Source organism: Siniperca chuatsi, linkage group LG20 (assembly GCF_020085105.1).
Source record: "Siniperca chuatsi isolate FFG_IHB_CAS linkage group LG20, ASM2008510v1, whole genome shotgun sequence".
NCBI lineage: Eukaryota > Metazoa > Chordata > Actinopteri > Centrarchiformes > Sinipercidae > Siniperca > Siniperca chuatsi.
The window spans coordinates 4,796,386-4,819,166 of NC_058061.1; the positions used below are offsets into that span (position 1 = coordinate 4,796,386).

General features: G+C 39.9%; 1 protein-coding gene across 1 annotated transcript in view; it reads left to right on the top strand.

Annotated features, from left to right (window-relative positions):
- Positions 1-22,781, top strand: part of LOC122867595 (vesicle-fusing ATPase-like) — a 28,244-nt gene continuing 5,463 nt past the window's right edge. Inside the window, exons 1-19 of the mRNA XM_044178573.1 lie at positions 1-143; positions 4,037-4,122; positions 4,415-4,511; positions 5,504-5,543; positions 8,389-8,555; positions 8,963-9,070; positions 9,333-9,408; positions 10,180-10,335; positions 12,338-12,537; positions 14,262-14,427; positions 14,608-14,682; positions 15,297-15,484; positions 16,974-17,069; positions 18,165-18,321; positions 18,517-18,650; positions 19,128-19,194; positions 19,396-19,475; positions 21,128-21,262; positions 21,651-21,764. Coding sequence (XP_044034508.1) covers positions 132-143; positions 4,037-4,122; positions 4,415-4,511; positions 5,504-5,543; positions 8,389-8,555; positions 8,963-9,070; positions 9,333-9,408; positions 10,180-10,335; positions 12,338-12,537; positions 14,262-14,427; positions 14,608-14,682; positions 15,297-15,484; positions 16,974-17,069; positions 18,165-18,321; positions 18,517-18,650; positions 19,128-19,194; positions 19,396-19,475; positions 21,128-21,262; positions 21,651-21,764 — 2,154 coding nt within the window. The 5' untranslated portion in view covers positions 1-131. The remainder of the gene's footprint in view (positions 144-4,036; positions 4,123-4,414; positions 4,512-5,503; positions 5,544-8,388; positions 8,556-8,962; positions 9,071-9,332; positions 9,409-10,179; positions 10,336-12,337; positions 12,538-14,261; positions 14,428-14,607; positions 14,683-15,296; positions 15,485-16,973; positions 17,070-18,164; positions 18,322-18,516; positions 18,651-19,127; positions 19,195-19,395; positions 19,476-21,127; positions 21,263-21,650; positions 21,765-22,781) is intronic.

Here is a 22,781-nt window from a genome sequence, read left to right on the forward strand (position 1 = left end):
GTGTGCGTAATGACATCACATCACGTCGTAAGATCCCGCCTCTTAGTACGTCACTTTCTCATTTCTACAGTTGTTCTGTCAGCGGAACGTTTACGCTGAATTACACTTGAACCGGGATAAAGGACACAAAGATGACCTCTCGGGTGAGTTTATTTGAAGCGCATATTAGAATTTAAATACAAGTACACCACGAACACTTAACCTAACGTGTACTTAAAGGACTAGAAGCTTCTTTTTTTTTTTTTAACACGTAAAGTGAGCCAGCGCAGCACTAGCCTGTGTGGCAGAATCAGATGTCATTCAAAACTTCGTAGGCAGCCCGGAAGACGAATGGAGTATCTTATGACTGTTGCTAGCATGCTAATACCAAAGATACTCTATAACTTCCGTCTCTGCTACTACTGTTGTTCTATATGTAAATTATTATGTGTAACAGCTTGGCCACTAAATTGTATTGTCAATAGTGTTATTGACTTAGATATGGAAATGCTGCTAAGGGCTGTAAATATAGCCCCGACTTTGAAAGGCTAAATTAATGATGGCTCTTAAGGAAGTGTAGCAGCATTAAATGAGTAAAAAGAAACAAGAAGTAGAAACTCAGCTCAGTTAACTCTTAAAATCAGTGGCCATTTTCAAGTATCTGCATTGTGTTTGTGTGCGTCAGTGTTTTTCATAAATGCACTGCGCAGATGTTTACAAATGCACACAGGTGTCAGTTTATTAGGTACACCTAGTTAAAAATAAAAGTATTGCAGTCTAATACAACAGCACTGCAATAAATCTTACCATCATGGAGGTTATTATTAGCTGCAAATAATGACTATTTTCATTATTGATTAATCTGCTGAGTAATTCGACTAATCATTTCATTTATAAAATGTCAGAAAATAGAGCTAAATGTTCATCACAATTTCCCCATAGCCTAAGGTGGCGTCTTTAAATTGCTTGTTGTGTCTAAAATCCCAAAATAATCAGTTTTATATCACAGAAGGCCAAGAAAAACAGTAAATACTCACATATGAGAAACTGGAGCCAATAAATTCTTGGCATTTGTACTTAAAAATTGACTGAAACTGAGTGCCTGGTGCACAGGGAAGACTTTAGATTTCTATGCTATTACACTTTGGCTTAAAGGCACAATTAATAGTTCACATTTTCAAATGTCAAGTTAATGTTGCTGTTTTTTTTATTGTCATTCAAATTATGAAAAAAAAAAAAAATGCACCTGAAATTGAAAATCACTTCTCTTAAGACCAGGGCATAAAATCACAAATCATCAGACTAAACATAAAAATACAAACGTACATAATGCAATAAAAGGTTCTGAGGTCAATTTCAAATAAATAATACATTTTGAATAATTTTTATACAAGAACCTTGGACAGAAATTTGACTGCAATTTAATCTTCATTTGGTGCCCTCTAGATTTCCTTATTTTGCTGTCAGGTTGTGTGTCAACCCACATTCCTACAGCAGGCAATATTATCTGTATCAACCTAAAAAGGATCTCTTGAGAGACGTAGTCTTGGCACGGCAGCGATCTGTTTACTGTGAAAAGCAACAATCTGAAATGATCAGGACATCTAAGAGGCTGTGGTTAGCCTAGATGCTGAAATGCTTCACATAGGCCAAATTTAATGTTTTTCAGATGTAGGTCAGCAAGTGATTCTCTTTGTTTGCTGCAACTTAATTAGTTCATTGGAATGAGAACAGGTTTTTTCTTTTCTTATAACTTTAAATGACAGTATCTGAGCAAATACTCCTATTGAATTGTTGTTTTTAGCATTCTGTAATACGTCTTTATTGGTCAAATTTTAAACTTGATCCTGAGAGTATGAGGAGTTCTGTGACATGTGTAACCCTGATGAGGGCATCTGCCAAAAATACATTTGTAATACACAGTACATTGGATTTCTATTTCTATATACCACCTAGCCCATTATGAATGACAGCCAAACTACATGTAATACATAATTATGACTCCCCTGCATCATAGCTATCTTCCATCTAATAAGTGTGCTAGAGTTCTACTTTTTGGGGGTTGACACAACTGTTATTTGGCAAGCGTACTCAATGCCTTTCAGCCTTAGAAGGTTACATTTACCCGTGGACTTATATCTATTACTAATTTATATTATTTGTAATTAGAGAGCAGGTTGACCCTGAACAGTTGTGGGTGTTTGGGTGATTTTGTCCTTATTAATTCAACGTGGTTTAATCCAAATCTACATACTATGAAGTTTTCTATCCCACAGAGATTTGCTATTGGTCTCTTTTGTCTTGCATGATCGGTAGAGGCAATTTGTAATAGACCACAAATACTGTATCTACTTAGAGTTGGTACTTTTAGTTGGTCTACATTGCAACTGTTGAGGCCAAATACAGACTATGCTTAACTGAACCTTTAGTTGATATTTCTTCACAGTAGATCATGAAGTTGCTTGCTTCACCAGAGCCACGGGGATGCTGATTCACCCAGCCAGTAGCTAATACTGTAGGTCAGACTGTTATCAAACAATATTGCAACAGTCCCATGATGATGTTGATTTGCTGCTATCTGTTGAGTAGCTTAGTGTGAGGCAATGTAGTACTTCACTTCGGAGTTTCTGGGAAGATGCAGCAGAGGTAGAAGAGCTGTAGCTTTCCTCTCGGTATACGGCACTTAAATCCAGTTTCCCACTTAAGTAGCCTTGAGGTTATTAAAACCATCTTTTTCCACATTGTCTGAAAGTATCTTATATATTCTGAGTCAGCTTGTTCTAGCCTGCCATTGAAGCTCTATGATGTTTACCCTGAGTAAAATATTCAAACCTAAGACTCTTTGTTTTATGGCTGCACAATTCCATCAAATGGAAATATTCAAGATGTCTTGTGCATTATTTTATACACCTTTCCCCAACAATTCAGCCTGAAATATTTGGTATCTTTGGAAACTTTAGGAACTGCACCAGAATTTAAAATAAAGCTCTGTGGGTTTGAGCAAAGTTTGGCTGCATGACTTTGTAATAACTGACCGACTGACTTAGAGGTCACAAAATAGGATCTTTTGAACCATATCATGAGCCTAAAAACCTAAGACATTACTGGCCATAAACATGAAGGAATAATTCAATAATAGTTAGCAAGGCTAAGCAGAGCTAACTTAAGTCAAGAAGGTTTCAATAAGTCCACTGCAGCACATAATGTTGTCTCTACCCGAGCAGTTTTGAATGTCTCAGATCCTATTGTTCTACAGTGTGGACAATCACTGTAATCCATCACATCATATAGGAAAGACAACAGGAACCTCTGCAACACTGCTCTGTGTCTGTACTTTTCTGTATTTGACAATACTTTATTCACATTTATTTCACCTTCTATTCATTAACCTTTTTGACAGTGCTAATGAAAGCTATTATATTACCAAAGACAGACTATCTAAATGATTGTTACAGACAGAGGAAGCTGAGTTTACACTTGACATACAGACACTTGACATTTAGTATTCAGGCCTAGCAGGAAGTTTCCTGGTGGAACCTGTGAGACAGCTCGTCTGTACTGAAGGTCTAGAGAGGCTTTATCAGTGAAGAGATCATCATAGCAACATGCATGTCATGGTGGTTTTGTGGGAGTGAACTCTATGCTGAAGAGGACAGGAAGCAAAGCCTTCACGTGCTGATCTACACAATCTTCCTGTCTCTGTAGCTGTTCAGCTGTATTGAAATCCATACATATGGACTGTAAACACTGTGAATTATTATCTAGAACTGTCCACATTACTGGCTTTCATGGTATTTCAGCAGTGGCACTAGCAGGTCATGCACTTTACATGAAAATTCTTTCTGTATATCTAATTTATTTATTTTTTGCACCTTTTTACCATAAACTGTGAGTCATGCCATTGCCTATAAGTTGAAAGGAAATAGCTTTTAGAGGACTAAAAAAAGAACCTTGCATGCTACCTTGAAGAAGAAGCTTTCAAAAATCAGCAAAATCCTATAGATATCACTCCATCAGTGGAGTCACTGTTTGCATTTTTTTTCTGCTCTCTTTTCAGATTATGCAAGTGGCTCGATGCCCAACAGACGACCTGTCGCTGACCAACTGTGCCGTCATCAATGAGAAGGAGCCACAGTTTGAACAGTGAGTGGGATTTCCTCTGATACACGTAACTGTGCATCATACTACAGTAATAGTAGTATGTCTGTGTGTATGTGTGGGTTATTTGATGAATGGGTGGATGCGTGCATCAGTTTAATGCTGATGAGTGGGATTCACGTCTATCAACAGAACCCCTCAGCCAGTTTTTTACAACCCTTGAGTGTTTAACCTTTAGCTGAGAACAGTAACATCTGGGTTGATGCTTGTTCTGTACCACACTTATTCTCCACACTTAATCCTTTCCTCTCTCTCCTAATTGTTCATCTCAATGCAGACATGTGACTGTGCGCAATTTAGCCCACAAGTATGTGTTCACCTTGAAGACGCATCCCAGTGTTAACTCCGGCACCATTGCCTTCAGCCTGCCACAGGTAGGTTTAAGAGCAAAATGTCCCCCCCGCCACATGTTCTCAATGCTAACTGTGTCGCCTGATGGCAGCTGTGCATTGCTGTGCAAACTGGTTTCTGCAGATGTCATCAATTTTGTGAGACAAAAAGATAAATATGTTTGTTTTTTTGGACATATGTATATATAACTGTTATTCTTCAATTATTGATGTACCTTATAACATGAAATACCACTGTGCCTATATTATCTGACTATGTAATACATTTATTTAATAGGTGATATCCGCAGTTTTCCTTTACAAAGCACCGATGAACACTTGCATGGTGTTGAAGGCAGCAAACTGTATACAATCATCAGTTTTTTCTGCAAATATTGTTTTTTTTTTTAAAAACCTTGATAGCAGTATTTGACATCATGTGAAGTCAAGATGTTCTCTAAGAAAAGTTATGCTCTCTTGCGTGGTTGTCTGCGGGCTTTGCATGGACCTCTTTGTTTGTCTCAATCTGTTACTGCTTTTTTCCTTTTTTAACCTTGCCTGTCTCTGCCTGCTCTTCCTCCGTCTATAAACTTGGCAGCCACAACGGCACACAGGTACTACTGTAACCTCCTCAAGATGGTCTTATTTTACCACAAGAACTCATTAAATACTATTTATTGATTGATCAACTCATATTTGACATGGAAGCCGTCATTGGCTGCCATTTCAAAAACACAGCTTGAGTATAAAAGTAGTCAACTGACCATTGAAGATGTTTTACTGTAAATATAGATCTAGTAGAGCTAGATCTAGTAAAATGCATAATATAGTTATGCATTTTACTGTAAAGAAGTGTTGTGAAATAAGACCATGTTGCAGAGGAACATTGCACTGCTGTCTCTGAAACGCGTAGTGTTATTGATTTGAAGTATAGCTGGTAACCAATTGCCTTTTCCCATTGCAATAATGTGTCCTAATACAAAAGGAAATGATGAGACATGGAACTAAATCAATCACTTGCTTTTTTTTCTGTACAGAGAAAATGGGCCGGCCTATCGATTGGACAAGAGGTTGAAGGTAAGCTTTGCGTAACATAGCTAACATCGCATAGCATAAGGCTGGCGATATTCTAGATTGTTCTTATTCACAACAAATCCCACGAAAAGACCAAAACCAACAATTACTAACAACTACTAGTAAGTATTGTCTACAGAGCCAAAACCTGATATATCGTATTCCTCTGTGACATAGGGCTTCAATGATGTCCAAAAACTATTAAATACACATCAGTGAGCCACGCCGTTGCACTGGGTGACATGTTCCTTCATCAACACACACTGTAGTTTATTTTGACTCAATACTACATACACTGTCGTGTTGCTGTAAATACTGACTAGAACTAAATGTGTATTAATCCACAGCTGAAAATAGTTCCCAACAAATGCACAATTTACTGCTGTTTGAATTTCCAGCTGTTTTAGGAAATTACTGAGCCTTTTTTTTTTTTTTTAAATGATACTGCATATTTATGACCCATTTTTAACAGTTTACTTCAGAAATGGGCTTGGGACTGGGTGTCAAAGATAGGGTAGGGAAGTACAGGACAAACAGGACAAAAAGAGACAAATAGGACTTGGCTCCCAAAATGTCCTCAAGTGCTAAATGGCAAAGTTGTCTTTGGCAGTTAGACTGATCAGAGCAACATGCCACACTGGGCGTTAACATTTTGAGAACACAATGCTTTAACATGCAGCTGTACCTAAACTGAATTTTGATACAAATTTTTTATTTTGAGTTTTAAAATTAAAACAAGGAGCTTAACTAGCCGTTTGCAGGTAAAATGAAAAGTTTATGTTACCGGTTGCTATTGATACCAGGTTAGCAGTGCCTCACATGTATCTACAGACAGCACAGACTTCTGATTGTTCTAGGACATCCTTTCAGCCTTTTGTGATGACTGGCATTAATTTGTCATTTATTGATTAGCAGTGCTTGACAGTCTTTCTCTTATCTCTGAATGCCTTTTGAGTCACAGACACCTCACTGCAGTAGAAGCATAATAGCCTTTGACATCAAATCTAACCTTCAGACTTTGAAGGATTCATGCAACTTACATGTGACTGACTTTAAAGGCTGCAGTCTTTCTCTCTGCCAGAAAAACATCTCACTGTGCTGACTTCTGATGGTCCTATCCTGCAGATTACTAATTATATGTGGGGTTAGGGGGTTTAGCTATTATTTTAGGTGGCATGAGGGGTGGAGGGAACATGATTCACCCAGCACAGAGAGAGACAGAATAACAATATGGGTGGGTGATGTCACTCCACATCTGTCTCAGAGGCTGGCCAGTATCCAGAGAATGAGAAGGCCTGTTCTTTGATAAAATATTTCACTCAGCTCCCTTAGGCCAAGGGATGCCCAAAATGATGGGCGCTATTATGATACTGTCTGCATATCAGGAGTGAAAAGGAGGAATGAAAATATAATCCACTGAGTGAAAGAATGAATAAGCCTCACGATACCTTAATCTTTCTTGACATCGCCTTGAAAAAAACAGCAAAGGCATGGTTCTTGTTATTATTTGATCAAAGGAATAATCTCTCTGTCTCTTTCTTTTTGAACATTAAAAGGATAGTTGTTTTGTGTCTCCTGGTAACTGTGATGAGAATAATGTAGCAGTATTGCGGGTGTAATTTTCCTAATTACCTGGCAGTAGAAATATCAGCCCAATCTAGAAGAAAGCTACTTACAGTATAGCTAATTTCCATAATGAGGCATTAGCAGCAGTTTGAAGACATGCAGACGATTTGAATAGTAAAAGGGTACCGCAAGTCATGTCAAATTAAGGAGCTGCCTGTTGTGTTGCTGATTTTGTTCCTCACATTAAAGGATAAAGGACTCAGTGTTTGATTATAACAGCCGGCTAACAAGGCATTAATTGATTTGGTAACCACTCCAAATGTACTAATGAGCTTATACCCTGCTGTTTAGTTAGTGTCTAATTGAACATAATCAGACCATAAATCTCAGAGTTACTAGTAGACATAGAGCTGTGTGTGATATTCAGTAGTGATGGGGGGAAACAAAGCTTTCTGAAGCACTGAATCACTATGAAGCAATTGTGTGGAAAATGTTTCACTGTTTCGAAGCATTTGATAGAGTGGAAAAGGACAACATCTGCTGGCCAAACCATTGGTACTGCATTTGTATGGATGGATTAAATGTGGGGCCATGATGAAACAGTTAGTCAGAATATAAGTGGTTTTACTGCTTTCATTATTGTCATTTTGTTCAGTAAAGCTTGTATTGGAAAACAGATCACTTTTATCATACAGATCATTTTTAAATACTGAAGAACATCCCGTATTCAAAACCAGCGCGACACCTCTCTTATACGTGTGTGACATAACAAGGCCTCGTTTGGGGTAGTACCTCATTTTTGGCGTGGTGAAGCGAGGCGTCGAAACATCTTGCTGCGATGGTTTTGCTTTAAAAGGTTGATATAAACCCACCGTACACTGCCAGCTCCAAACAGCAAACAATAGTATCTAGCAGCTAAAGAGCCAGATGCTTTTCCAGGAGTTGATACAGAACTAAAGAAAAATGAATATTGGACTCCAATCTCGTTCTGTGTCTGCTGCATGTGTAAATAGGCAACTGTTTGCCATATGAACTTTAAAAGCTTGTTCCTCTTCCCCCAAGTGGCCACAAAAATCAATTAATGCAGTTTCAATTAGACAGCAGTACAGAGGGAAAAGGAAGACATATTCTCATGAGGACCTGCAGGAAACACCTGCAGGATTTGACTAATTTATGGATAGCTAGGATAGCGATTTCTCCTCAGAGCCTATCAGAAATAATGCAGGTCAACGGGAGATGCTGTTGTCTAAACTATAAATTGATTTTCTCGCCTTTTTTATAGTAACAAACTACAAGTTTGACAAGTCCAAACAGTGTATAAGCACCATGATAGTGGAAATCGACTTCCTGCAGAAGAAGAACGTGGACAGCAACCCCTACGACTCGGACAACATGGCCAGCGAGTTCATCCAGCACTTCAACAACCAGGCCTTCAGCGTCGGCCAGCAGGTGCTTGGGGCTTTAAGGGATTAATAATGTGCCAGTCTAAACATTTACTGGCACTGGACAAGAGTTTGTAGAGTAGAAGTTGTAGAATTTAGTGGAATTCGGGTTTGTAGCTGTGGAGGGAGACATTCATATTTAAATCAGAGGCTCGTAGGAGAATGAACGAAAGAATCCGATGCAAGTTCACAGTAAAAGCACAAACATTCATTGCAAGACCAGCTGTGTTTCAGTTGTTTTGGTTTTGTTAAATTTGTTGCATAAATTGTATCTTCATTTATTTGTTCATTTATTTTAATGTTCCCCTATGCAAATACAATTATGTTCCAATAGTCTGGAGTAATTAAAAGTTTTTCTCTTCTTATTTCATAAATCTGGCCTTGCTCCCTGTGTGTTTTTGTTTTGTTTTCTAGCTGGTGTTTAGTGTCTGTGATAAGCTGTTTGGCTTGCTGATAAAGGATATTGAGGCCATGGACCCCAGCATCCTAAAGGGAGAACATGCCTCTGGCAAGAAACCGAAGGTATCTGGAAAACAATCTGTCATTGTCCCATGATGTTCTTCTGTACCAATAGAGGCTTTTATATATAGCATGGAAGTAATTAAGTTTAATTAACACAATTTATTTAAACCCCATGTAGTTGAAATGCTAAATGTTACAGTTTGATGTTACTGGGATTTCCACCTTTCTTCCATATTTATAAAATGACTTGTAGCAGAGTAAACATGACTGCTGATTGTACTCTGTCCTGAACGATTATCATCTTTTTTGTTTCTTCCCTCAGATTCAGATCGGTTTGTTGCTGGCAAACAGTCAGGTGATTTTTGAGAAGTCAGAGAGCTCATCTATGACTCTGGTTGGTGAGTGTCAACAATACGCGGCTGTTATAACAGTTAGCTATTTTTTCACCTATTGAAAAACAAGAGCACTTCATCTCGAGTAACTACAGCATGGATAGTTGATTACTTGAAATGATTTTAGTTGAATCTTTTGTGGTCTAATCTCCACTTAACAGCCTCAACAGCCACAACAATGTTAAATACAGCCACTAAAGCTGACATGATGATGACGACAGATAGTGAGCTGCTAAAACTACTGCAAACCTAACACTTATTTATAAAGAAAGGAAAGTCTGTTTTTACCTTCGCTGGCTGTAGGACGATTCTCTATAAAACCACAAGGGGGCACACCTCACACATTTTGCTCGGCTTTCTTTCCCTTTCACATTTTGTTGGCAGTGGTACAACATTTAAGTTCAGCTGTGCCAGTGGCCACCAGACAGGCAGTTTACCTTCATAACATGGTTTAAATGTAATATATTCTGGTTATGTGAATAATGTGATCATTTATTTAACACATCAGTCAGAAGCAAAGCTAAATTCTTTAATTTACCTCATGTAAAAGACAAAGCAATTGTTCAGATGGGGTTTGTTCAAAGAACCATTTTCATTTCACTGTAAACAATCATTTTGGGACTCAAAATAACTCCTGCATAAAAAAAACACAACAAAAAAAGAACACTGCTGTGTACATCAGAGTAGATAGAAGTGCTTTTTCAATTAATTATCGAAAATATTAGGTTCTCCTTTTGAGCAAAACATTTTGTGTCTGTTTTTGTCTGACCCCTCCAGGGAAAGCCAAGACCCGAGAGTCTCGCCAGTCCATCATAAGCCCAGACTGGAACTTTGAGAGGATGGGTATTGGCGGCCTCGACAAGGAGTTTTCTGACATCTTCCGTAGAGCCTTTGCTTCCCGAGTCTTCCCTCCTGACATAGTAGAACAGATGGGTGAGTTTCCCTCTTCCTCTTCATTTGGTTGTGCCTTTTCTTCCACTTTTTTATACTGTCTCGCTGCAAGTCAGATGATGATTTCATGAGATTGTGTGTGTGGTGAGGAAATTTTTTTATTTCACATTTTCATCTCTGACTTTTCTGAAAGTCTTGCTTAAGTGTATTTCACAAGTCTTTCACAAGTACAAAAAAGATTTGCACACCCGAATCTGTTAAATTTCTCAGTCCCTCCATTCAGAATAGGGGAGTAAAATGCACAGATGTTTTCACTATGCCTTGTTCAGTGTCCAATAGTTATTCAGCTTTGGGGTTTAGCCATTTTCGCCAGCACTGAGTGTCAGTCAACTCTACAGGTGCACCAAGTGGCTCCTGCTGGTAAGATAGGTGTCTTCTGAATTGCCTCACTAAAAATTTCATAAGGCCAAATCCCAACATTAAATCCCATCAAACAAAACATAAATACACATACAAAAGTCTTTCCTCAACATGCTAAATGTTAACAGCTGCAAAGAGCAGAAAAAAACACAATGATCTTGTGAGAAACACTGTTGTCTCTCTTATTTTATATTGATTAGTAATACCTGCCGAATATAATCACTTTTTTCAGTTATTGTATTGTAGTTTGTGTTTAATGCTTGAATCAAAATTATGGCAAACGAAACTTTGAATAATTCCTTTAAGGAATGTGTCATTGCTGAATCACTGAAACCCACAATCAATGATTAGCAGTCAAGGCAGCGTCCTCCTGTGGACTGAAAACCCTGGCGTCCCCTGACAGTGATCCCTACACACACTCATTAATAGCTCTTTGACAGTTGTCAGATTACTATGATGATTCATTTTGCAAAGAACAGCAGCTCATTGTAATGAAAGCCATCGGGTAGTCTTCTCTGTGAGTCATAGACAAAACCCTCCCTTCCCACACACATGTGCATACAATCACATCAGTCCTAATGCTCCCAGACCTAGAAGTCTTGTGAAAACCTGTTGTAAAGACCTCTGAGCTTGCCAAATACACACATTACTTAAGTCTGCCTGTGGCAGTGTCCAGCAGTGTGTGAGCTGACCTTTAGTCGGGTGGTTGTGTGCAGTAGTCGGCCTTTGGCTGTGGCCAGCTGGCTGCTATAATGAGATGGCATGCCCTGATAGAGCATCCAGCTAAAGGTGAAGCTGTAATTGGCAGGCGTGGGGAGCAGGGAGAGCAGGTGCTGACAGAGAGGTGGTGTGCATGTCTAGTTACACATTTTGTGTGTGCGTTGGAGCAAAGGTTTGAAAGTTTCACCTTGTCTCCCCTTTGCTCCCAGAGAGGTGAAGCAGACAGACAGAAGCTTCAGTGCTTTCTCTCCCAAACACAACACAACCACATAACTTTTCCGCGCCTTGCTCGAGAAGCCGACCCTTCTTCCCTCCCTCCCCACCTGTCATCCTCGCTGCTTCTCCTTCAGCAGGCCCAAATGGCAGCTCTGATGGTTATCTGGGGCCTCTCAATTAGTCTGGGCTAAATGTCATTAAGCAGGTGCAAAAGGCCATTAAAAAGACACCACAGTGTAAACTTGGTTGAGTGTAGAGCTCGCAGTCTCCACACTTGATCTTTATAGAGAGAAGGAATAAAACAAAAGAAATTAGTGGTGCTGTGATGAGAACAGTCATAAGCCTGGCTTTTCTGTGTAAGCAGGCCGCAGGAATAACTGTCGGATTATGCCGCCTTTCATTTGTTGCCAATTTTTTCATTTGCAATAAATTCATGCTCAAGACAGTTAAGTATGGATACTGAAATCTCCCAATACAAAAACTGTTTATTATTACCACAAACAACTGAGTGACATTTCGAACACACTGCATATGCAAGTGAACATTTCTGTTACGAAGGCATACAAAGCAACAGAATCCTGAGTCAAAGCCATAAACATTTACTGTGTATAAGTTCCTTGTTGAAAAAATGCCTGTGCCCAGTCTAACGTCAATTCATCTCTCTCCTTGGTTGTGTGTCTGTCTCCAGGCTGTAAGCATGTGAAGGGAATCCTGCTGTATGGACCCCCAGGCTGCGGTAAAACCCTGATGGCACGACAGATTGGCCAGATGCTCAAGGCCCGGGAGCCAAAGATCGTCAACGGCCCCGAGATTCTCAACAAGTACGTCGGAGAGTCTGAGGCCAACATCAGGAAGCTGTTTGCAGACGCAGAGGACGAACAGAAGAGGGTGAGGGGAGGACACATCACATTATATACGTGCACTCACAAGAGCATTTCTCATGTTTTCTAAGACAAAATCACAAACACAAGTACTTTTATCATAGTATATTAAAAATTGCATTATTATTGCAAGGTGTCGAAATTTAAAGCACAGCTTAAACCCACATAGCTTAAAGTGAAAATCCCACATTTTGGTGTTGATAAACCAGTCTGTTTTATTTCAACTTTCAGATACATTACCTGTAGTGCTACAACTTTGCTGAACTTATTATCTACACATCTGCTAAAAAGTCACACTAAGTCTGTTCTCGGGGATCAGTATTCTCCCGTTATCCCCACGAAACACAGATAAGCATTTCATTTATCTATACAGAAAAAAACTAATTTCTCCAGGAGTGGAGAGATCTGCCCTTTAGCCAGACATAGCTGTAATAACATTGGTAAAGTTCTGGTGTGTGTGTGTGTGTGTGTGGAGGGGGGGCAGTTATGCATAGAAACCCAGCAGTGATAGTTGGTTTGGATGGTGAGACACTAGCGTTGAGCCTCACTCTTCACCACCTAATGAGGGGCTGGGCTGTCTTTGACCTCCTATTAGACCTCCCTACACACACAGACACACACACACTCACACACCATCCAGTGTGTAATAAGGACAGCTCCACACCTGCTTTAAATGCTAGGGCTGAGACTGACAGGTCTGTAGATGGAGGGATAACCCCCCACCCTGCTGCTCTCTCACTTTTTCCATCTGTCTCTCTATTGAGGGTCAGAACTGAAGTCAGGATGAAAGAAAAGCATTGGGAGTGTCTTTGTCGTCTTACTGCGTTTATGTCACAGAAAGAATGCAGTTGAGGAAAATATTAACATGATTGTATCTATTACTTTGAATTACTTTGAGCTTGGGCAAATATGGTATAGTCTTGAGCGACTACTATTAAAAGTAGTCACAGTAGTAGTGGTGGTATCCTTTATCCCTACTAGGTGCTAGTTGACCATGTAAAGGAGTAGCACATTTGTAAAATAGAAACTAATTTTTTTACTGTAATTTATAATATATTTGACACAAACCTTTTTGTGCAGAAACCAATTCATGACCCAGGGTCCAAACCAAATCATTATAAAAGGAATCAAATGTCAAAAGTACAAATCAGCCTTTGTTGCAAGAGCCAGTCCATGGTTTCAATGAGACTGTGGTGCTTCCTCTTCTGTTTCTCTGTCTTGCATGTGTATGATAACTAAAATATAACTATTTTATATCTATACTATAAATATTTTATTCAATAGCTTTAAAGAGTCTATGCATTTTGTGCTGATACTGGAGTAATACTCACTTTGAATGGGGAAAAAAATGAATGAATTGATCATAATTAAATAACTTCATGAGAAATGTCTGAGGCCCTAATTGTTTCAGTTTTAGTTACCAAATTGTCTAGTTTAATAAATGAATTGACATGCAACAGGCCAGGATATAGCCCCTGGGAGTAAAATCTCAGACTCTCAAATCTTCTAAAACCTTAATTTAAGGATGCAAAATGTAAAATGAAATTACAGGCTTTGTGACCTTCCTTATCCCAAAACTGGCCAATTATGATACATTAAGACCTTGTTCTTCCAGTGTTTCCCAAAGACTTAACCTAAGCCTAACACTGTCCATCTAAAGACATATTTACAGTTCACGCATTAACCTTTCTTTATTTCTTTCTGTCATTCATTTTCCCCCTCATCTCTTAGCTCGGCGCTAACAGCGGCCTTCACATCATCATATTTGATGAGATTGACGCAATCTGTAAACAGCGTGGCAGCATGGCAGGCAGCACAGGAGTCCACGACACCGTAGTCAACCAGCTGCTGTCCAAGATAGATGGAGTGGAGCAGCTCAACAACATCTTGGTCATAGGTGCCCAGAATGCAAATAAACACACACTTTCTCCCTCTGTTTGCACAAACTAACACTAAGTTCAAACTCATAGGCTCTCTGATGTCATCCCTGAGCATCTGCACTCTCACTCATCTCTCTCATTCATCCTTTTTTTGATGTCCTTCCTTTCCACTATCTGTCCATCTGTTCCTCCCTCAGGTATGACCAACAGGCCTGACTTGATAGATGAGGCCTTGTTGAGGCCAGGAAGACTGGAGGTGAAGATGGAGATCGGTAAGAAGTGAAGAACACACTGATAAGGTTTCACTCAAGTGTTAACTCCATACATGAGTATGGAAAGGGAAAGGGAATGTGAACTGTATTAATGACAACATAGAACTCTTTAAACCAGTGAACAATTAAAAGTAATTCCTCTAAGTGGACTGGAAATTAGATATGGATAGGTCAATACCAGTGCAATCCATTAATTTTGTTATAAACAGAATGAATCTCAGATTTTACCTATTATTGTAATACACGTTTCCTGATTTGGTGATTGTCTATAATAAGTCAATTCAAATCATAAAGAGGATAATTCAATCTCACAGCTGCCGATTCCTTGAACATTTCAAACTACAGAAATCTTCAGCCAACTTTCTCTTGACATGAGTTGGTCGTATACCAAGGAGGAGAAAATCTAATCTAGACAGGCAAAGTAAATATAAGTTGTCTCCCCTCTATCAAATGCTACATTTAAAGGGTCTTTAAGCAATGCACTTCAGCCAGTTAAGACCAGGACACCTTACATGGTCAACATACCTTTGCTGAATGACAGTGACTTTGAGTTTATAGACATAATAACTCTTTTTGCCGAATTTTCAAGTCCCCTATTTCCCCTCTTCTTTCAGGGTTACCGGATGAAAAGGGACGAATTCAGATCCTCCACATCCACACAGCAAAGATGCGTCAGTACAAACTGCTGGGCAGTGACGTAGACATTAAGGAGCTGGCCGTGGAGACTAAGAACTTCAGTGGTGCAGAGCTGGAGGGCCTGGTCAGGGCTGCACAGTCCACTGCCATGAACAGACATATCAAGGTCAGAGGCCTCAAGGGACGTTTGGCATATTACTGCTCATATTTATACTCTGTATTTATTTATGTGTCCACTTCCATTTACTCTTTGATTGGAGAAGAGGAGTTCTATGAATAAGGGCTTTTACTATCAATTTTTTTGGTTTTTTTTATCATTTAGTCCATAAAATATCAGAAAATAGTAAAGAAAATGCCCATCACAATCTCTGAGCCCAATATTCTCTGTTCTCTGACTGTGCAGCCACCCTAGTCCAAATGAGAGAATATCTGAGCTGACAAAAATGTTAATACACTCTGAGTCACCTTCAGTTATTACTGTCGCTCAAACAATAAGCTTAATGAGTAGCAGTGAGTGGCTTGCATTTTTGTTTTCGCCCTGGGCAGCATGCAGCCTAAAGGAAAACCTGCAGACAACAGGGCTGAAAAATGTCCTGCCAACTACACTTTTACGGTTAAAAAGGATTTAATCTATATTTTAATTTACAGTTACTATTGTCCTAAAAAGATATTACAACTGAACACCAGTCAAAAATAAGATGGTAAAGCACAGTTAGTAGTAAAGATGCAAAAACAACAGTTGTCTATCAGAAAGTATCAGATATTTCTAAAGGAAACAAAATGATTCTGTTTGGTTAGTAGGGTTACAATGCAGAGGTTTTCATTTTGTCCCCCCACTTCTGAAACCAAACCTACACCTTTGGTTTCAGCACTACTAAGAGTGCTTACAATCCAATTATATGAATTAACACCTGTTCCAAGTCAAATAAGAAAATATTTTTTTCAATCCAAAATTACATTAGTAATTGGAAACTCAAATATTTCATCTTGTTTTTATCTTTGATGCTATTATAAAGTGCTTAACCTGTTTTTTAAAAGAACCCACTGGAATAATGTCTTGTGTTGCTAAGTTTAAGGTGCACGCCACACACCTGGCGGGCCTGATACACTGCTGTATAGTGCCAGTTTAACTAGCCACCCAGGTGAGGAAGGATTGGGCAAAGAACCCTCACTTAAGTATTTTATCAGGTGCATAGGCTCAAATCTACACAGCTCAGTTGGACACACAGATAAGGTGAAGTTCTCATCTGTTAAGTGTCGGCCCCCACAGACACACACACACACACACACACATACATGGTGCAGCAGATATTGGAGGGTGATGATAAATGACAGACAAGGGCCTTACACATGTCTGATGGCTGTGACGTTTTTCGTCACTGCTCTAAACACTTATTCTTCCCTCCCTCCTCTTCCTCCTCTTCCTCCTCTGACCTTTCTGCTCTGAGGGAGCACATTGTCTCCTGACACATTGTGCAATCTAAATGTGCAATACTTCATATAATGGATTTCATTAGTGGTGGGCATGGAGTTCATCCAGGAATAAAAGTAGTTATTTGCTGTTGCTCAACTTGTATTATGTGTGTGTGTGTGTGTGTGTGTGTGTGTGTGTGTGTGTGTGTGTGTGTGTGTGTGTGTGTTGATGTTTGTTGTAGGCCAGTAACACAGTGGAGGTAAACACTGAGACGGCAGAGAAGCTGCTGGTCAGCAGACTTGACTTCATGGCCTCACTGAATAACGACATCAAACCTGTAAGTTGCTTTGCATTACTCTCTCTATCTCTTTTCTGTGTCTCCTTCCATTTCTGTGTCAAATATGTTTTATTGAAAAATGAAGTAGAATACATGAAATTAGTGTGAAGGTCACAGCTTTTATAATACAAATAACCCAAAGTTCAAACCCGTCTTCTCCTACCCCCACCCGCTGTCCTGAGCCAACTCTGTTGAAAATATCAACAGACATTTAAAAATATAAGCAGCCATGAATGAATAGATAATATTATTTACAAAAGGCTTTGAGGTAACTTTTGAGAGGCTGCCAGATATTGCCAGCCTGGACTAGTCTATTTTTTACCAAGAGCCTACCTTTTCAAAGTACTTCCCATCTGTTTTGTCATGCATGTCTGATATTTACAAATACTGTACTTGATTGAATCTGAGATTTGGGGGAGGACTTTTATAAGCTCATTGGCTTCCTTGCTCCCCAGCGCATGTCTATGTAGTTTTATTATTGTATGTCTTTTACCATGACATCCTAATCTAAATCTAACCTACACAAAACTATTGAAATGGGATCTTGTTCAATAAAGATGTTGAGTATTTCGGAGTCTGGTCTCTTCTACTTCTGATCAGCCTGCAGCACAAAAACGAATGAATGTAAACCATTGTAAATGCTAACAATAAAATATATTAAAGGGCATTTGGAGTGCAGTTGATCTGGTTCTAGTTTCTGTGGCAAAAAATAGCCAGTCGGACTTTAACAGAAGGTGGAAGAAATTAATTGCCACTTTGTCCAAGACTTTAGTGTCTGAAGACTCTCAGGGACCACTCAACACATTTGAAGCCCTAAACTGAATCTATTCAGGGGGGTTTATGCATATAGCCCCTGATCACTGTAGTGATCACATATAAACAAGGAATATATCCCAAGTACTGTAATGTTTTCTGAATCATTTATATTTTGAATTCACCTTAAGCTGATTCACAGAGAGCACTTGTGCAGGTGATGCAAGAGTACAATGGACAGGGAAACATATCACATTCACAATATATATTTTCTTTCCGACTTGACCGCACACACTCAAACAAAAATACACCACCTCACTATTTCTCTCTCTTTCTGTCCAGGCGTTTGGTACCAATCAGGAGGAGTACGCCAGCTACATCATGAACGGGATAATCCGATGGGGTGACCCGGTGTCAGCGGTCCTCGAGGACGGGGGGCTCCTGGTGCAGCAGACGAAGAACAGCGACCGCACACCGCTTGTCTCTGTGCTGCTTGAGGGTAGGACTCACACACATCCACTCAAACACTAACCTCCTGCAACTCGAGCACGCAGGCCAAACATCCTTAGTCTGCATATAACAGATACAACAGAACACACAATAAACTCTCTAAAAGGCCCTTAAATGAAAACTGTTTAGCAAAATGATTTGTGTTATTACAAACAACTGATTTGTGATTGATCCTCTCCCTCAGGCCCACCGAACAGTGGGAAAACAGCGCTGGCTGCTAAGATCTCTGAAGAGTCCCAGTTCCCCTTTATCAAGATCTGCTCCCCCGACAAGATGATCGGACACTCAGAGATAGCCAAATGCCAAGCCATCAAAAAGGTAACACTCAACACTTGACAATTTTAAAGAAATTTTTCCCCCTTGAGTAGAAAGTTTTGAAGTATAGAAAACAAATTTAGTCATCTCTAGGTCTAGAAAGTTTTGGGATTCGTTCAGAAAGTATGTAAAGGTGTGGAAAATGTATCTCCAGTACTGATGCATGGAAGATTTAATGGGGTTCAAGCCATGCTGTTAAGAATAATCTCCATTTAATAGCTTTATTACCTGACCACATGAATATGACGTGTTAATGAAATTGAACTTAGATTTAAATACTCAAACTGACTCAAGAAATATGGAAGACATATTTAAATTGAAAACATTTATAGATACCACTTTTTAAATCCTAACTGACAGGCGTTTACTAATACCATAACAAAAAATTAATTATTTTTACTGCTTTCAGGTCATGCATAAAGCTACATGCCTATTTTTGCCTTTATCTGGATCTGTTTGCACTTTTATTTCCTGTGATAGATATTTGAAGATGCCTACAAGTCCCAGCTGAGCTGTGTGGTGGTGGATGACATTGAACGTCTGTTAGGTAAGACCCCAGTTGTCCCTCAGAGAGTCACTGTACTACAAGACAGCTTAAAAAAACATTTTGTGTTCTGCTGCTGATGAGCTGAATTAATTTTAGACCTAAATTCATTTTTTATTTATTATGGACATTCAATTGGGAATAAATCTATATGTGAAATGGGAAATGAGAACATTGCTAACAGAAAATGATCTGTCTCATCAGACTACGTCCCAATCGGCCCCCGTTTCTCCAACCTAGTGTTACAAGCTTTACTGGTGCTGCTGAAGAAGCCTCCTCCAAAGGTAACAAACACTTTGTGTTATTTATCTGTGACATGCTCACTGTGGGGTTGCTAGTCCTTAGGTGGCAGAAAGAGGGCAGCAGATCTTATGGATGCCAGTGCAAAGTCTTGTGAGGAATTGTTGGAGGTCTTTGGCTGCGACTGGCATGTGTGAGCGACTGTGTGTGAGTGTATGGTTATTAGCGAGTGTTTAGGTCCAGGCCTGTTGTGCTCACAGTGAATGGTGGCGGTAGAGACCCATTTCTCATAGTTTCTTTGGTTGTAGTTTGTGTGTCTGTTGTTGATGGGTTTGTGAATGAGAGTATAGCCCACTATATGGCTGCATGTGCATGAGAAGTGGCGCGGGGCCTGGTGTTGAATGCCTGGCTGCAGTGCTCCTCTGGGGTTGTAAAGCGCTGGGCCCAGCGGGGTGCCTGGGGCCAGGGGAGGCCAGGGGGACAGGGAGGAGAATGGGCTCTGTGAGAGAGCCAGGACCTGGCAGCACCGCCGCCTGTGTGGCACCTCATCTGCATGCAGCATCACAACCCCCCACGCCATGGGGGGGCAGCCGGCAGCCATAATCCCCCTGTCTACTCGCCACTCCTCTGCCTCTCCTCCTTCGTCTTCTTCTGCTCTTCCTTCTCCAACTTGTCGGCTTAGTGGAGCTACATTTCCTTTGCTTCTCTTCTTTCTTCTCTGCTCATGTTTGTCTTCTCTCCTGTTGTCCTCTGTTGTTTTCTGTTCTGTTATGCTCTGTTCTGTTCTTTCTTCTCCTGTCTCCTGTTATTTTCTATTGTCTGTGCTCTTGTTGCGACTTAAGGCCGTTATACATTATCAGCTTTCATCTGGGACAGCCCAAAAATCACACAATCATGAGAGAAATCTGGTGAAATCTTTGATCGTCAATCCAAAACGGTGGTCCTAGATCTCACTGTGAGACACTGATCAGAAGCTTTGGCGATCAAAGACAGCCTGCATCACAATTCTGACAGCGTCATAAATTTAGGACCAAATTCTCACAATGTGACAGCTGCTATGAGCCACATCTACAAACCAACTAATCGGAATATATCCTGAAATGATGCGGAAAACATTGGGTGACACAACATTGTAAGCATTTTTGAGTAAAGGAAAAAAACAGCACTACTACAGACTTCATTTTCAAAACATAATAGCGACATAGATGGAATCAAACTGAAAACGTGATCACGACGTTTTTTTCTGTTTTCATCATAGCGTTACAGGTCAGCCAGCATTTATTTGCACATGACATGCCTCAAAACTAATATTGCCCAGTCTGACACAGACTTCTAGTAAGATTTTATTAGACCCATCTCACACACTGAACCTGCAAGATCGCTGTTATCACACAGTGTGTGGGTGCCTTCAAATAAGCACAGAGAATCCACAATCCATATGCCCGAATCTCCATTTATAGCCATCGCACGGTCATGACTCTACAGTATCTCTTCTGCCCTTCCTTGTTACTTTTTTCTTTTTATGTTCATAATCAAATGGATAGTTAGTAAAAATGTTTAAATCTCATAATAAACCTGACTGAGTGAGTTTCAGTCTCTTTGCTTTCCCTGTGACTGTTAAGAGGAAAGCAGCTAAAGAATATGAACAACTGTATGGTTGAACAAACAAATGAAGTCATGTCTGTTTCTCTTTCAGGGTCGTAAGCTACTGATCATCGGCACCACAAGTCGTAAAGACGTCCTCAAGGAAATGGAGATGTTGGATGCTTTCAGCACCACCATCCACATTCCCAACATCTCAAGCGGACAGCAGCTAGTCGAGGCCCTGGAGGTAAGAGACACACACACACACTCCAAAACAGAAGCACACACAAACACACACCTAGTCTTGCATACACAGCACTTTTAAACCCAAATCTATTTAATACACTTGATTTACATCCACCCTCTCTCTCACACAGTTGTACACACACATACCCTTATGCACAGACTATTTCCAAATAGTCTTTATCCATCTTAGGAAGACTTTGCCACATGAAATTTATTTAGAACTTAAATACAAGTTTAATACACAGATTTTAATCACTGTTTTCAAGAATGATATTTACTTTCTCAGCAAAGGTGTTAAAGATCCTGAATGCATTTCCATATTTAAATAATGAATTAATCTGTTTTAATCCCATGCTGAGTGCTCCCCTTTCTTTGTCTTCTCCCCACAGCTGCTGGGCAGTTTTCAGGAGGTAGAGCGGGCGAGCATAGCTAAAGCTGTGAAGGACAAACATCTGTGGATCGGCATAAAAAAGTTGCTCATGCTGATTGAAATGTCCGTGCAGGTAAAAAAAAAGAGATATTTTCTTTGCATTTGCATTTTTGAATGGCTGTAGTGATGGCAATGTCGGTCTGTTAGTCTGTCTGTCGGCCGGTCAACCACTATGGTCAAGATGGAAATGTCTCAACAACTATTGGATGGATTGTCATGAAAGTTGGTACAGACATTCATGGTTCACAAATGATTGACTGACTTTTCCTATAGTGCCACTATGAGGTTGACTTTTGTGGTTTTGAGTGAAATGTTGTAGCAACCATTGGCTGGATTGCTATGAAATTTGGTACATCCATTCATATCCTCCTCAAGATGTATTGTAATGACTTTCGTGATCCAATACTTTGCTTTATGACCAAATACCTGCAAAACTAATAACATTCCCAGTTGGTCATTTGTTAACTTTTAACAGGGGGGATGGCCCAATGGGAGCACCCCACGACTTCACGATTTGACCATGAAGGTGACTCACAGCACAGTTAGGCTACTAATATTTCAGAGCCATGGTCGGGGCCATAGATTTTAACTTGCCAAAACCTCAGTCAGATAAAGGATCAATGAGTCAGGCAGACTAAACTAAAATATTCAACTAAACAACCCCTCTGCCCCTGTACTCTCTCTGCTACTAGGGGATGGAGAGGCTGGATGGCAGGTTAACAAGGGGGATTCATTTTGGTCATTTTGCTAACAAGGGGGATGGCATCCCCCCCTCATATCGCCTACTGGACATTCCCATCATCCTCTGCTATATTTTGTGTTTTGCACTAATTAGCAGATTTTAGCATGCTAACATGCTAAACTAATGGCGTGGTAGCATGTTAGCATTGTCATTGTGAGTCTGTTAGGCATAGTGGTGCTTTGAGCCAAATGCAAAGTACTGGCTATAAGATGTTCTTATGGTAAATGCAACTCTCTCCCATCTCTGCACTGGTGGTATTAGATAATAGAAAGGTCAAGTAGACTTGTAAGTTGTGAAGAGCAAGGCACGCTTGTCTTTTCAATAACTAACCCATCACTTCACATTTAA